This window comes from Aulonocara stuartgranti (genome assembly GCF_965226115.1).
Source record: "Aulonocara stuartgranti genome assembly, chromosome: 3".
Taxonomy (NCBI): domain Eukaryota; kingdom Metazoa; phylum Chordata; class Actinopteri; order Cichliformes; family Cichlidae; genus Aulonocara; species Aulonocara stuartgranti.
The window spans coordinates 60,424,341-60,438,681 of NC_138941.1; the positions used below are offsets into that span (position 1 = coordinate 60,424,341).

General features: G+C 42.7%; 1 protein-coding gene across 6 annotated transcripts; it reads right to left on the reverse strand.

Moving 5' to 3' along the window:
• Positions 1–2,009: 2,009 nt before the first annotated feature.
• Positions 2,010–12,359, reverse strand: LOC309702005 (uncharacterized protein). Of its 6 annotated transcripts, XR_014275340.1 has the most exons (10): positions 10,673–12,359; positions 8,611–9,118; positions 8,393–8,493; positions 8,092–8,230; positions 7,816–7,899; positions 7,421–7,468; positions 7,166–7,290; positions 6,902–7,070; positions 2,267–2,382; positions 2,010–2,043 (listed from the first exon to the last, which is right to left on the reverse strand). XR_014275340.1 is itself a non-coding variant. In XM_082526377.1 (8 exons), exons 2-7 carry the CDS (start codon positions 8,635–8,637, stop codon positions 7,180–7,182), a joined length of 510 nt encoding a protein of 169 aa, XP_082382503.1. In that variant the 5' UTR covers positions 8,638–9,118; positions 10,673–12,359; the 3' UTR covers positions 6,859–7,070; positions 7,166–7,179. The 6 variants fall into 6 exon arrangements, 1 of the variants encoding a protein (XP_082382503.1); XR_014275341.1 differs by lacking the exon at positions 2,010–2,043 and having other exon boundaries at positions 2,236–2,382; positions 10,697–12,359; XR_014275342.1 differs by lacking the exon at positions 2,010–2,043 and having other exon boundaries at positions 2,236–2,382.
• Between the last annotated feature and the right edge of the window lie 1,982 nt (positions 12,360–14,341).

Here is a 14,341-nt window from a genome sequence, read left to right on the forward strand (position 1 = left end):
CTTACTGTTGCAAAGCCACATTTAATCTGCCCTCAAGGAAGAAGTCAACAGCGGATTGCACCAGAGCATCTCTCTGTCTCAGTGTTGTGATGTTTCTTCAGGCCCCAACAATGGCAAGACTGTCCGCTGCCTTCTCTATTGCCTTTTTCGCATCTTCAACAGTTGTTGCGTTCTTGATCTTTAACAGAAATCAAAAAATGGTTAGTAATTATGAAAATGCTTTTAATATTTTGTAAGTTGCAAATGATACATTTTTATAGATTTCAGCAGTTCCAGAGAGCCAGTTATACTTTAATTACAACATCTACTCCTGAACACATAATTTAGGACTCACCTCCAAAAGCTTTTCCTGAAAGGTGAAATCACCTACTTCTTCCAAGGTTGCAGGAAGGCTAGGTTTCCCACAGATTTGATTAAACAATCTGTCTGAAAAGAAATTAGGTGCCACGCCTCCATAGATTACACACACAGATATCATTTGTGCTATCTGTGTGTACAGTTTCCCCTCCAAGGCTGTAAAAGGAATAACATTGATAAAAAATCAAAGTTTAAATGTGTCATCACATTAGGGCTGCTCAATTAATCGAATTTTAATCACGATTACGATCTGGGCTTTCAACGATCATTAAAAATGACTGAGCCGATTATTAGCCCCTCCCTCAAGCTAAGCATAAGTTATTTGGAGAGGAGAGTGACTGCCGTTGGTTGAAAAGACAGGTAAAAAAAACTTCAGTGGTGTTGCACACTATTTATATTATTTTTTAAAGTCATTGTTAACCCTTTAAAGCCGGTCAGAGCAGCACGCTCCGTTTTGTGAAACTATTTTTAAATCCCTGTAGAACCTGAACCGCATAAGCTAGCGCAATAATTTGTTTTGCACATGAAACCGGAGGAGTTGTACTTACATCTTATGCCATCAGTTTGTCCTCGGTCACGGTTTCCTTCCACATAAAGCTTTGCAAAAATTGCATAAAAAGCTCTTTCAGGAACAAAAACATAATATTCCAGAAACACGCTTTGCCGATCCGATCAGCTGTTCGTAACACTTCCCACAGTGAAACAGACGTCAGCGCGAACTATCGCATGTCCGCCATTTCCTGGCCGAAACCGGAAGTGACATCATTTTCGCGGAAAATGTAGTTTTTTACTTGTAGGCCTTAAAAGCCTGTACTGGTCATGTTTGACTTTTCTGAATAGTTTCTGGGATGCTTAGAACTCAAATTGCACTGCTGGAAATAGTTTATTTTGATGCACATGCTGTTTTCTTTGCAAATTTGCATCATAGAATTGTTTTTTCGTTTTTCCTGCAGTATATAAAAATTGGTGTATCTCCAAAATAAAACTATGAAGACACTCAAAATAAATTTCCTGTTGTTGTAAACTATTTTTTGCAACTTTTTTGTATTTAAAGTTTTGAAGGATAAACCTCTTAAATTTCTCCAAGTAGAAACATATGTAAAAAAAACAAAAACGATTTTCAATGTTTTTGTAGTTTATTTATGGTTCTATAGTAGTCCCCAAATTCCAAGTAATTCCCCAAATGTGTCACAGAGCAAAATGTATTACAGAGAGAACAGACAGTTGAAATCAAATACAGTTCAAATATCATTGTAGCTCTTCGTTGAGGTGTCACTATCAAACATTTTCATAGCATAAATAATTAATTTTTATATTAAAATGTTACTTATAAAATAAATAAATTAATTGGTGTACCATGAGTGTCGAGGGTCAATCTCTTGTCTTTCTCCGGTCCTTCAAAAATGTTAGACTGATGAATGGCCTTCATCAGCAACCTCAAATACTCTCTTGTGGGACCACCACCATCTACTGCACCTTCAGATGTTTTTTCATTGTTAACAAAAACAACATCGAATCTGGCTGCAGGATTGAAACGTCGCCGTCGGAAGGCCTGCAGGGTACTTTTCATTATGTTGTGGACATTGGCAGTGTAGTCTCTGCATATGTTGATCTGATTACTCGGTAGGGCATGAAGTGTTATCAATTTTCGCCCGAAGTCCATTCAGAATGGTTTTAAGGTCAGCCCTGTGTAGAGATACAAAATGTGACATAATACATACAAATTCCCTGGCACATGCACTGTTAATAATTTTCTAATCGAGTGACATGAACTAAACTCAAGTCAATTACCACTACAGAGATTTTTTTTTAATTGACTCTAAACTAGCAAAGATTATTTTTTTTAAAGTTTGTATCACCACACGTTAGGTAAAGAAATGTGACTAACAACTAACAAATGCAAACATACCTCTTGGGAGAGAAAGATCGCCCATGAGCAGGAGGAGAAACAATCAATGGGGAACAAGACTGGTTGTTAAAGCTTGCAGCTTCTTGATGATCGTTGTAATCAAGTGCAGGAACAAACTGCAAAGAGTTAGAAAGAGAAAAGTGTCTGCATAGTTTCATCCTTTTAATCAAGTACACATCTAGTAATCAGAGGGTTGTTGGTTTGATTCCTGGCTGCTCCAGTCTACATGCCAAATGTTCTTGGGCAAAGTAATAACCCCAAATTGCTCTCGGATCATAGATACATATAGATAAGTTAGATGAATCATTTTCGAAATACTGCTGATGTGAATGGATGAATGACGCATCGTGTATAAATAGCTTTGAAAGGTATGGAACAGTATAAAATCAGTATATAGTAATCAATCAACTTGCCCATTGACAAAATACACCGAAAGCATTGTTATTTGTTAAAGTGCTACAAAGGGTCATTAAAAGTATAAAACCCATATGTAGATATTAACCTATTGTTATTGTGAATAACATCACTGTAAATGTTGCATAAGGAGCTTTGAAAGAAAAGCAGCGTGATTTCTTGAACTTTCTTGAAGACGTTTCACATCCCACTTCAAAAAATCAAAATCTTTCTAAGTATATTTGTCTTATTTCTTTTCAAAATAATATCGTTACAATTAAAATGCGAGATATTCAGCTACACAGTAACATTTCAGTGAGAATATAAATACTTGTTTTTAAAAAGTGCATCTGGAGAATTTTCAGTTGTTCTATTGGGAGACTATTTTCACTAAATACAAGATATTTTTGCTTAAAACAATTGAGGAAATGGTGAAGAGTGACACCCCAAAAATGCAGACGCAGACGGACAGCCGAGTCTTGTCCCGTGGAGGTGTCTCTTGTATGTTGTGCAAAGCGTTTATGAAGTGGCTGCACAGCACAGCAAAAACTATGTTGTTAAGTTTTTATTTTTGGAAGTTTTGTCTGAATGAAACAGTTTGTGTCTCAGTTTGTGGCTATGAAGTACACTGTGATGTCGTGCATGGAGAAGACTCCAAAGTTTCTCTGATAAACCTACTACATAGAGGATGACAGAATCTCCCCAGTTGGAGAGTGAACTTATTTTGAGGATTGGATGAAGGCCCTGTCATGGTTAAATATTCATATTGTATTTTCTGTTTCCCCCCCTTTGCGCCTTAAATAAATAAACATACTGTGTAGTCCTCCTCCTTGAATCGCTACCTTATCGTGGTGGAGGGGTTTGTGTGTCCCAGGGATCCCAGGGGCTATGTTGTCTGGGGGCTTTTGCCCCCTGGTAGGGTCTCCCATGGCAAACTGGTCCTGGGTGAGGGACCAGACAAAGAGCGATTCAGAAGACCCCCATGAAAAGAATATCGAGGGAACAGTTTACCCTGCCCGGGATAGGGTTACCGGGGCCCCGCCCTGGAGCCAGGCCCGGGGAGGGTGCCCGAGGGCGAGCGTCTGGTGGCCGGGCCTTAGTCCATGGGGCCCGGCCGGGCACAGCCCGAAGAGGAGACATGGGCCCATCCTCCTGCAGGCCCACCACCCGCAGGAGGCGCCATAGGGGTCGGGTGCATTGTGAGCCGGGTGGCGGCCAGGAGCGGAGGCCCTGGCGGACCGACCCCCGGCTGCCAAGACTGGCAATAGGGACATGGAACGTCACCTCTCTGGTGGGGAAGGAGCCTGAGTTGGTGCGTGAGGTTGAGAGGTACCGGCTAGATATAGTTGGGCTCACCTCTACGCATTGTCTGGGCTCTGGAACCAGTCTCCTGGAGAGGGGCTGGACTCTGTCTCAGTCTGGAGTTGCCCCTGGTGAGAGGCGGCGGGCTGGGGTGGGTATTCTTATATCCCCTCGGCTTGCTGCCGGTACGTTGGGGTTTTTCCCGGTGGACGAGAGGGTTTGTTCCCTGCGCCTTAGGGTCGGGGAACGGGTCCTGACTGTCATCTGCGCTTATGCGCCGAGTGGCAGTTCGGAGTACCCAGCCTTCTTAGAGTCCCTGGGGGGGGTGCTGGAAGGTGCTCCACCTGGAGACTCTGTTGTCCTGCTGGGAGACTTCAATGCTCACGTGGGTAACGACAGCGAGACCTGGAGGGGCGTGATTGGGAGGAACGGCCTCCCTGATCTGAACCCGAGCGGTGCTTTGTTATTGGACTTCTGTGCTAATCACAGTTTGGCCATAACGAACACCCTGTTCGAACATAAGAGTGTCCATAAGTGCACGTGGCACCAGGATGCTCTAGGCCGTAGGTCGATGATCGATTTTGTAATCGTATCACCAGACCTGCGACCATATGTTTTGGACACTCGGGTAAAGAGAGGGGCTGAGCTGTCAACTGATCACCACCTGGTGGTGAGTTGGATCAGGTGGCGGGGGAGGACGCTGGACAGACCTGGTGCACCTAAACGCGTAGTGAGGGTGTGCTGGGAACGTCTAGCAGAGGCCCCAGTCCGCGAGATCTTCAACGCACACCTCCGGCAGAGCTTCAACAGCATTCCGAGGGAGACTGGGGACATTGAGTCCGAATGGACCATGTTCAGCGTCTCCATTGCCGAAGCTGCTGCATTGAGCTGCGGCCGCAAGGTGGTTGGTGCCTGCCGTGGTGGTAATCCCCGAACCAAATGGTGGACACCAGAGGTGAAGGGAGCCACCAGGCTGAAGAAGGAGGCCTATCGGGCTTGGTTAGCCTGTGGGACTCCGGAGGCAGCCGACAGGTATCGACAGGCCAAGCGGAATGCGGCTCGGGCAGTGGCTGAAGCAAAAACTCGGGTGTGGGAGGAGTTCGGAGAGGCCATGGAAAAAGACTTTCGGACTGCCTCGAAGAGATTCTGGCAAACCGTCAGGCGTCTCAGGAGGGGAAAGCGGTGCTCTACCTGCACTGTGTATAGTGCTGGCGGAGCGCTGTTGACGTCGACTGAGAAAATTGTCGGGCGGTGGAAGGAATACTTCGAGGACCTCCTTAATCCCACTGACACGTCTTCCGGGGAGGAAGCAGAGTCTGGGGATGAGGGGTGTGACCCACCAATTTCCGGGGGCGAGGTCACTGAGGCAGTTAAACAACTCCTTGGTGGCAGAGCCCCTGGTGTCGATGAGGTCCGCCCCGAGTTCCTGAAGGCTCTGGACGTTGTAGGGCTGTCTTGGTTGACACGTCTCTGCAATGTTGCGTGGAGATCAGGGGCAGTACCTGTGGACTGGCAGACCGGGGTGGTGGTCCCCATCTTCAAGAAGGGGGACCGGAGGGTGTGTTCCAACTACAGGGGGATCACACTCCTCAGCCTCCCCGGGAAAGTCTATGCCAGGGTGCTGGAGAGGAGGGTTCGTCCGCTAGTCGAACCTCGGATACAGGAGGAACAATGCGGTTTTCGTCCTGGTCGCGGAACACTGGACCAGCTCTTTGTCCTTTCGAGGATACTTGAGGGTGCATGGGAGTTTGCCCAACCAGTCTACATGTGTTTTGTGGACCTGGAGAAGGCATTCGACCGTGTCCCTCGGGGCGTCCTGTGGGAGGTGTTGCGCGAGTATGGGGTGTCTGGCCCATTGCTACGGGCCATTCAATCCCTATACAACCGTTGCAAGAGCTTGGTTCGCATTGCCGGCAATAAGTCGGACTCGTTCCCGGTGGGTGATGGGCTCCGCCAGGGCTGCCCTTTGTCTCCGGTTCTGTTCATAATTTTTATGGACAGGATTTCTAGGCGCAGCCAAGTGGCGGAGGGCTTTCGCTTTGGTGGCCTCAGAATCTCATCTCTGATTTTTGCGGATGATGTGGTTCTGTTGGCTTCATCGGGTGAGGGCCTCCAGCTCGCACTGGAGCGGTTCGCAGCCGAGTGTAACGCAGCGGGAATGAGGATCAGCACCTCCAAATCTGAGGCCATGGTTCTCAGCCGGAAAAGGGTGGAGTGCCCACTCCGGGTCGGGGATGAGTTCCTGCCCCAAGTGGAGGAGTTCAAGTATCTCGGGGTCTTGTTCGCGAGTGATGGGAGAAGGGAGCTGGAGATCGACAGACGGATTGGGGCTGCGGCTGCAGTAATGCGGACGCTGCACCGGTCAGTCGTGGTGAAGAGGGAGCTGAGTGTAAAAGCGAAGCTCTCAATTTACCGGTCGATCTACGTCCCTACCCTCACCTATGGCCACGAGCTGTGGGTAGTGACCGAAAGAACGAGATCGCGGATACAAGCGGCGGAAATGAGCTTCCTCCGAAGGGTGGCTGGCCTCTCCCTTAGAGATAGGGTGAGAAGTTCGGCCATCCGGGAGGGGCTTAGAGTAGAGCAGCTGCTGCTCCACATCGAAAGGAGCCAGTTGAGGTGGTTCGGGCATCTGGCAAGGATGCCCCCTGGGCGCCTCCTGGGCGAGGTGTTCCAGGCATGTCCCACCGGGAGGAGGCCCCGGGGCAGACCCAGGACACGCTGGAGAGATTATATCTCTCGGCTGGCCTGGGAACGCCTTGGTATTCCCCCGGACAAGCTGGAGGAGGTGGCTGGGGAGAGGGAGGTCTGGACCTCTTTGCTTAGGCTGCTACCCCCGCGACCCGACCTCGGATAAGCGGATGAAGATGGATGGATGGATGGATGGATACTGTGTAGTCTAACCGCAAATGTTAAGCAATAACAAATCTCAGCTCTCACCTCTGGAGAATCAGGTTGAATCCAGTGGACATACAGCGTTTGTGACCTTATGATGTTATTATCCAGAAACGTACCAGACATGTTGCTGTTGAGTCTAGTTACTGAGAGCATCTTGAATATGAAACTATTCTGTGGCATTTTCATATTCTCCAACAAAGTCAAACAATATCTGCACAAACAGAAAATAAAAATCAAACAACTTTCCTAACCTAAACATCTTCAAATTAGTTGGAGTGTGTATGATGAAGTGAACAAATTACTAACCTGAATGGATTCAGTTAGGACAAATCGTCTTGTTCTGGTAATGCCGCTAGGGTATTAAATCTGAGTGGTATGCCATGAGTTTGCTCTGGAACACCAGTCAGTCTCAACTGCCTCTCAGATATGGCCTGAAAGTAGAAAGAAAACAGCTCTGACCATATCAGTGAAGTAGTAATGGATGCACCAACCTCTAATGATGGAACTTCTCATGCCCTTGGTTTATTCGTCATCTCTAAAACGTTATTTCTAAACATTTACCTTTATCCGTCTCTCTTCCATTTCAACGGACTTCTTCTGTAAGTCAGACTGTGATGAAAATAAGAAACAAGAGAAGTCAAACTTTCCAACTCTTCAGATGCAGAACATACATATTGGCTCAAATCATGATCATAAATATGTTGTACTTGTAAATCAAATGTGTAGTTGTGAACTGACTTTTGTAACCTTGTAAACCAAAAAGGTCAGTAAATCACCCCACCGTCAGCCAAACCCATCTGTTCTCTGATTGGATTCTTAAATTTGTAATTTACACGTAAAATAATTTATGACCACAATTTTAGCCCACACAAACAAAGCTGGATATGTGTTGCTGGAAAACTACATCTCCCTATTGTAGAATAAACATTAAAATTTACAGACTTTTTGAGGTGTACCTTGAACCTTGTACCTTCTTGGTCTGCAAGCAAGCAGTCTTGATCCTGCTGAGAACGTATGGTTCTCCATTCATCCAAAGACTCCTTTTGGAGAAAGAAGACAAAGAAAAAGATTTTTTTCTGCGCACGTTAAACATCAATGTAATGTCTTTTAGAGTTTTAAACACAATCAAGTATACTATGATGAGATTTTACTTATCAGCAATCTCTTTTACACATACACACACAAACAGGTAAGTAAAATTAAATATAACATATAATAAAATATGTGTTTACCAGAACTTGGTCATCTGTTAGGTCAATGATTCCTATTTCAGAGGAGGAGTTATCTCTATCTGGACTAGTCTGGACTGGAAATTCAGGCCTCACTGGATGGCAAACGTCAGGTAATGATGTGTCGATCTCAGTTGGAGACCTTTAGAAAACAGATCGTACATAGATAGCATTTACATTTTACAAAATATTTCCAAAAAGCTACTGAAGTAAAAAAAAAGAAATTAAATTACAGAGGACCACATTAAAATTGGACATTCAATATACAAAAATATGTATAATACAGATAAGGCATAGTGCATACTTGCAGTGTTTGACATGATCCTTCAGTTCACTGAAAAAGAATTCTGCTGAACACGTCAGACATTTTTCCTTGGGACCAGAACCGCCAGTCTGATGTTCAACCTATTGTTAGAAGTTTTTGTGAGTTATTGCTTGTCTTTATTATACACACAGAACACAAAGAACATTATCTGTATAACAGTATCTCCACAGAATAACTTAGTGCAAGTTATGACTTACAGGAGTTGTGTCGATGTTCTTTTGCATCGGACGGATGTAGATGAGGGACTGTTTGATATGTATCCTGACAGATTTTATGGTATACCCTGTCCTTGGGCAAGGTATCAAAGAGAGCTTTTTGCTCCTTTTTAACCCAGAAACTTTTAAAAGCTCAAACCCTCCACAGCCATTTAGTTTTGGGTAGGCAACCAGAATATGACTTCAAAATTCCTCTGGCTTCATCATCTGTAAAACAATTTGGAGGGAATTAGAAATATTTTTGAGGGGATATAACAGTGACTCATCAACCAACAACTATTATATAACAAATTGCCAAAAAAGGTAATTCTTTGCTCCCCAATGCCAGCAGCACTAAGAAATTCTTTTTCTTCTCTTGTCGGTGCTGTAGTCTGATCAATCTTGGACAAGCAGAAATAAGATCTTGTGTATGTAGATCGACGTCGTGCAGCAATGGAAGGGTTGCCAGGGACCCTGTTACCATATGAGGCAAATATTCTGCACACTTCAGCTGGAAAAAAGAACCAAAAGATATGTTATTGTATTTCAAATGCACTGTGTAAAGTTCTGTGGTAATTTATTGAGTATTTAAATTCCTATGAAAGTTTCAGTTACTGAAAATTGCTTTTGTTTGCTGTGATCAAAAAAAATGTTTGATATGACAACATACAGACAAAATGGTATTGTGTACTTTAATTGTTTACATTGAAACTGGAGACAGGCAAGTTTAATAATTGGTTAAAAATAGTAGGCCCCAATAATACTAGTCTAGGTAGCTTAAGAAACTACTTGTCAAGGTCGGCAGACCGTGTAGAGTGCAAAGTAGTGGACCTAAGTGCACACACATATAGGCAAACATTCTAAACAAAAAGCCAGCAGTCTGTTTGGCTGATAAAGAATAAAAAACTAAGGGCTAGGGAAAACAATTCGACACAACACTAAACATAAACTGAGGAACTAGGAAAATAAATGTGACAACCTTAAACATGAAAAGCTGGCATGGATGCTTGGAAACATGGAGACATGGTGTGAACATAACAGACAACCTGACAATGAATGAATGACAGCAGACCTAAAAACACATGAGGGTGACGAGGGAAAACGAAACACAAAGGGTACATAGCTGGGACAAGGAAAAAAGTTGACAAGACAGGAGGAAGCGCACTAAACATGGGATGCTAGACTGTCACAATAAAAAAATGAAGCACCGAGACGCAGACCTAAGACGCATGACGAATGCGAGATGGAGCATGGACATAACTAAGAAACAAGCACAGACATTTGTTGCAAAACATGTCATAATCTTTTTTTTATTGGCTAAAAATATGCAATTATGTGCTTATTTACACCAATTTCGTCTACATTTGTCACCTTTAAGAAAATGACAAGAGCTATAATATATACAGAAATAGCATGACATCGGCCTGATTACAGTTTATTTTGAAATTGTGCCGCGAGTAGTTATGACCTGGTATATTTGCTGGATCGATAGCTAGCTAACGCTTCTACTATAGATTTTAATGAGTCAGCACAAGCCAAAGGTTAAAAACTTCAGTCAAGTACTGAACATTTTAACAATGGATTAGCATTTTAGCATTAGCCTAAATGTACTTGAATATATGGAACACATTTGTTTATTAAAGTGGAATTCGAAAATGTTTTTTGAAATGAAGACTTAAAAAGCATTTTAAAAATCAGTTTATTAAATTGGAATTCAAAAATGAATTTACAAATGCAGATTTTATTCTACAATTCATTAATTAAGCACAGAATTTTTTATTTCGATGTGCGTGGCTCTTGTGGTCCTCCATAATTACTGAAATACACATGCTATATCATAAACTATGATATAAATAGCGAGGTCCTATTAACATGTTTAGTTTTAAAGGACACCTTCCTGCCTTCAGTCTCATTCATGAGCAGTATTAGTTTTCTTCTAACATCCAGAAGTCTTTGACAGTTAAACATAACATGACCGAAACAAAAATAACAAAAAAATCACGCAAATTATATGTTAACCTCGTTTATTTTTAGTTACGTAAACTCTAAAAATTCTAACAGATACCTGGTGCTTAGAATAAAGTTGCACCTCTGTCTCAGTGTTGCCCGGCGTGCCCGCCGACGCCCTCTAGCTTCTGCTCGGTGGCTACTGGGTGACGCCTTGTCTGGGGATCCTCAGCCCTTCCCATGAGGGTGGCACGGATGCCCCTCCGGTGGTCCTCCTTGGGCTCTCGCACTCTGAGGCCTCTGGATGTCTGGGGCCTGGATCTCCTCCAAGCCTGCTTCATGCCCTGGGGGACGGGGCTATGGCTCGCTACATCCTCTTGCAGACCATTACATGTGGAAACCATTTGAATACAAGTGCGCTGATCCACACAGGTATGCACACGGGTGTTCACTGCTCGTAGACTTAAATTACACCTTTCTTGGCTGCTACTTCAAAGCACATTGTGCGCTGTCTGTCCTGCGTGCTGCACAACAACATTGAATATTTAGTATTTACTGCTGTTTACACTCAGCTAGATTAATGCGATGGTGTTGTGTTTAGTATGTTGCTTTGGGTTTTTTTTTTTGCCTGTTTTCTATTCTTCTTCTCTCAACAGGTGATCCAGGAGATTTTTTTTCTCCCCCCTTTCTCACTGTCCCTCTCCCCTTCTGTTTTTCTTTTCCTTCCTCTTTCTTTCTCCCTTTCCTATCCCTCACTCATATCTGTCCCATCTGTAACATCTGAAAATAAAATATAATAAATAATAAAAACAAAGATCGATCAAATGGACCAATACGGCAATGCCACGATGATCCATTTGGCAAAGTAAATCCATTGGGTATCCTTGTTGGTCTTCAGACAACAATTCTGATGGCTAAAGAACCAAATGGGACAGGCAAAAAAAAACAAAAAAAAAGAAAAAAGAATAAAGTTGAATAACTATTTAACAACTGATGATGTAATATTTCTGTCCAGGTTGCAGACTTCATGATGAACATGCTGTTGCAAACCCTGCTCCTCTCGGTGGAAATGCGCCTTCTCTTTCCTCTTTGTATAAAAACATTTTAAAAGTCAGTTTAATCCCAAAACTCACCAGCCAAAGAAAAGCGAATGGGCTCAGTCTAACACATGTGCCAGTGAACCTTAAACTTCAGTTCTAAAATGTAACTTTCACCTCAGCCAAACCGATTTGCTCAGTTGTAAATAAAACAGCGAAGTAAACGTGATCCGACAGACAGAACCTGAGTGAATCAAGTCCAGTGTTTAACCACTGAGAGCTAAAACTCAGCTGAGGTTTCAAACATCAGCTGCTGATAAAGTGGGTTTGTCTATAAAGTGCTCTGTTCAATTCAACCTGCCAACACGGACAATGATGCAATTCTACACTGCAATCATTGAGTCCATCCTCACCTCCTCCATCACCGTGTGGTACGCTGGAGCCACTATCAGGGACAAACAGAGGCTGCAGCGTGTTGTGCGCTCTGCTGAGAAGGTGATTGGCTGCAGACTCCCATCTCTGCAGGACCTGTACACCTCCAGGACACTGGGGCGTGCAGCTCAGATCTCAGCTGATGTGACTAAATGCCATAGTACCCTGAAACATAAACTGCAATTGCAATGAAGAAATGATGGTCCTCTGAAAATACAAAAAACATCCCTGCACCTGTGTTGAGAAGTGTACATGATGTTAATGTATACTTTTGCATTTCTATGTAAAAGCATAACACATTTATTTAATTTTTTTTTAAAACTGCTCCAACTGTCAGTTATTGTTTCTTTTTAAAAAATTACATATTTAAAATGTAGCACAAGTTTTGTTGAAATTGCTAGAAAATTTAGCTGAACATTTCCACAACAACATAACATCAATATGAAGCAACCAGAGAAACTTTGATAATGGAAAGGTGATGTGTAGCAGCAGGCTGTCAATCTGCGAGACCAGCACCCCAACACAAGATGTCTGGATCGTCCTCCGCTTAAAAAGTCCTAGGCCCTTTCTCAATTCTTAAGTACGCAAGTCCGTACTCGCGTTCTCGGCGAGTACGATTTGTACAACTGGAACACCAGCATACTTGATGATCTCACAGGTACGTCCCCTCTTAACTTAACATCATATGTTATGAAGCTTAACTTTAATCTCAGCCAAACTGATTTACTCAGGAACAAATAAAACACTGAAATAAACCAAACATTAATATTTAGAAGTGATCTATGTGACTTATATATCATGTTTAACCTCAGTAGCGAAATCTCTAATAATAAAAGTAGTGTAGATATATGTCTTAATAAAAACAAGCAGGTGAGATGGTAGAACGCTTTTATTTTTATTGTAGTGGACACTCAAAATTAAAATAAACAGCTGCTGGGGTTTGGAAGAGAACTGAACAAATATTTAAATTATAAGATGATCACTGTTGGAGCAGCCTTTAGAATCTCCACGTATTAACATGCTGGTTTTGTTCCCGGTGAAAATGTTTCCTCCCGAATTTAAATATATCTCAGGAACAAATAAAAAACTGAAATAAACCAAACATTAACATTTTGAAGTTACCTAAGAGACTTAGAAAACTTACAAAAAGTTGTAATAAAATGCAAACAATATGATTAAATAATTATTCAAAGACAGAGTTTATAGTCTACTCAATGATAAGAAAAGCTGCTTTAGTGCTCCCACCAATGAAATAGCAACTTCAAATTAATAATGCACACCAGCAGTCATTTCTAAGTAGCAAACTGTGATCTGGCATTCCTTGGTGGAGCATAAACTGAATGGCATGGTGGTTTGGACAAATTATGTCAAATGAAAACGATTTATACAGGAGAAAAACAGTTTGTGGATGCTTCTCACTTGACCTTTGGATCACTAATATTAAACTTGGTTCTTTTTCTATTGTTAATAACTGATAAAAATCTAGTTTTGGTCTTGCCTTTGTTATGCAGGGGTGCATGCCAAAAAAAAGTCTAAACGCCAAACAGCTATGAAATTCTGATATAACAAAAGGTCTTCAAGTCAATTTTCCAGTGAATGGTGCTTTCAAAATAAAATCCAGCTATCTTTACCCACTGTTTTACTGACATGGCAGATTTCCTGTCCTCCGCAGGTACAGCAGAGGTAACACCAAACAACTGGGAATATTCAACCAGTACCCAGCAACAACTGCTACACATTTGAAACTAATGCTTAACAGTGTTGACTGGGTCAGAGAGTTGGTAATAATGGACCCTAGAAACAACAAGCACAGTGCTCCCAATATGGCCATAATAGTAAAGAACGCCCTTTGCTTTGACTGGTCAACCTGTTCCTGGTCTCTGCTGCCTTCCCAGAGAGCATAGAGAACACAAAGGCAGCAGTAAGAGGTGACAGCTAAAGACGAGACCAAAATGCAGAACAATGGGATTATAGGTGTAGCAGGATATTGGGCAAGTGCTAAAGAGCTCCACAGAAAGCAGAACATCCAAACGAAAGCAATGCAGATGTTTCTGATTTTGATACCTCTGGTGTTTTTTAGCACTCTGTATGTGATGGGGTGAACAACAGCCAAGTAGCACTCCACACAGGTCAGGATATGAAAATTGCTCTCACCACAGAAAATCATAGTAGAAAGAAAATACCCCACTGCCACAATATTTGGGAACTTTAAGTAGGAGCCACAATAGAATAAAGCTGTCCCCAAAATCCAGATAAGCTCCATGGCAGCCAGGTGGTATGCGAAGATGTCACTGTGGCTTACTGCTTGGAAGGAGCGA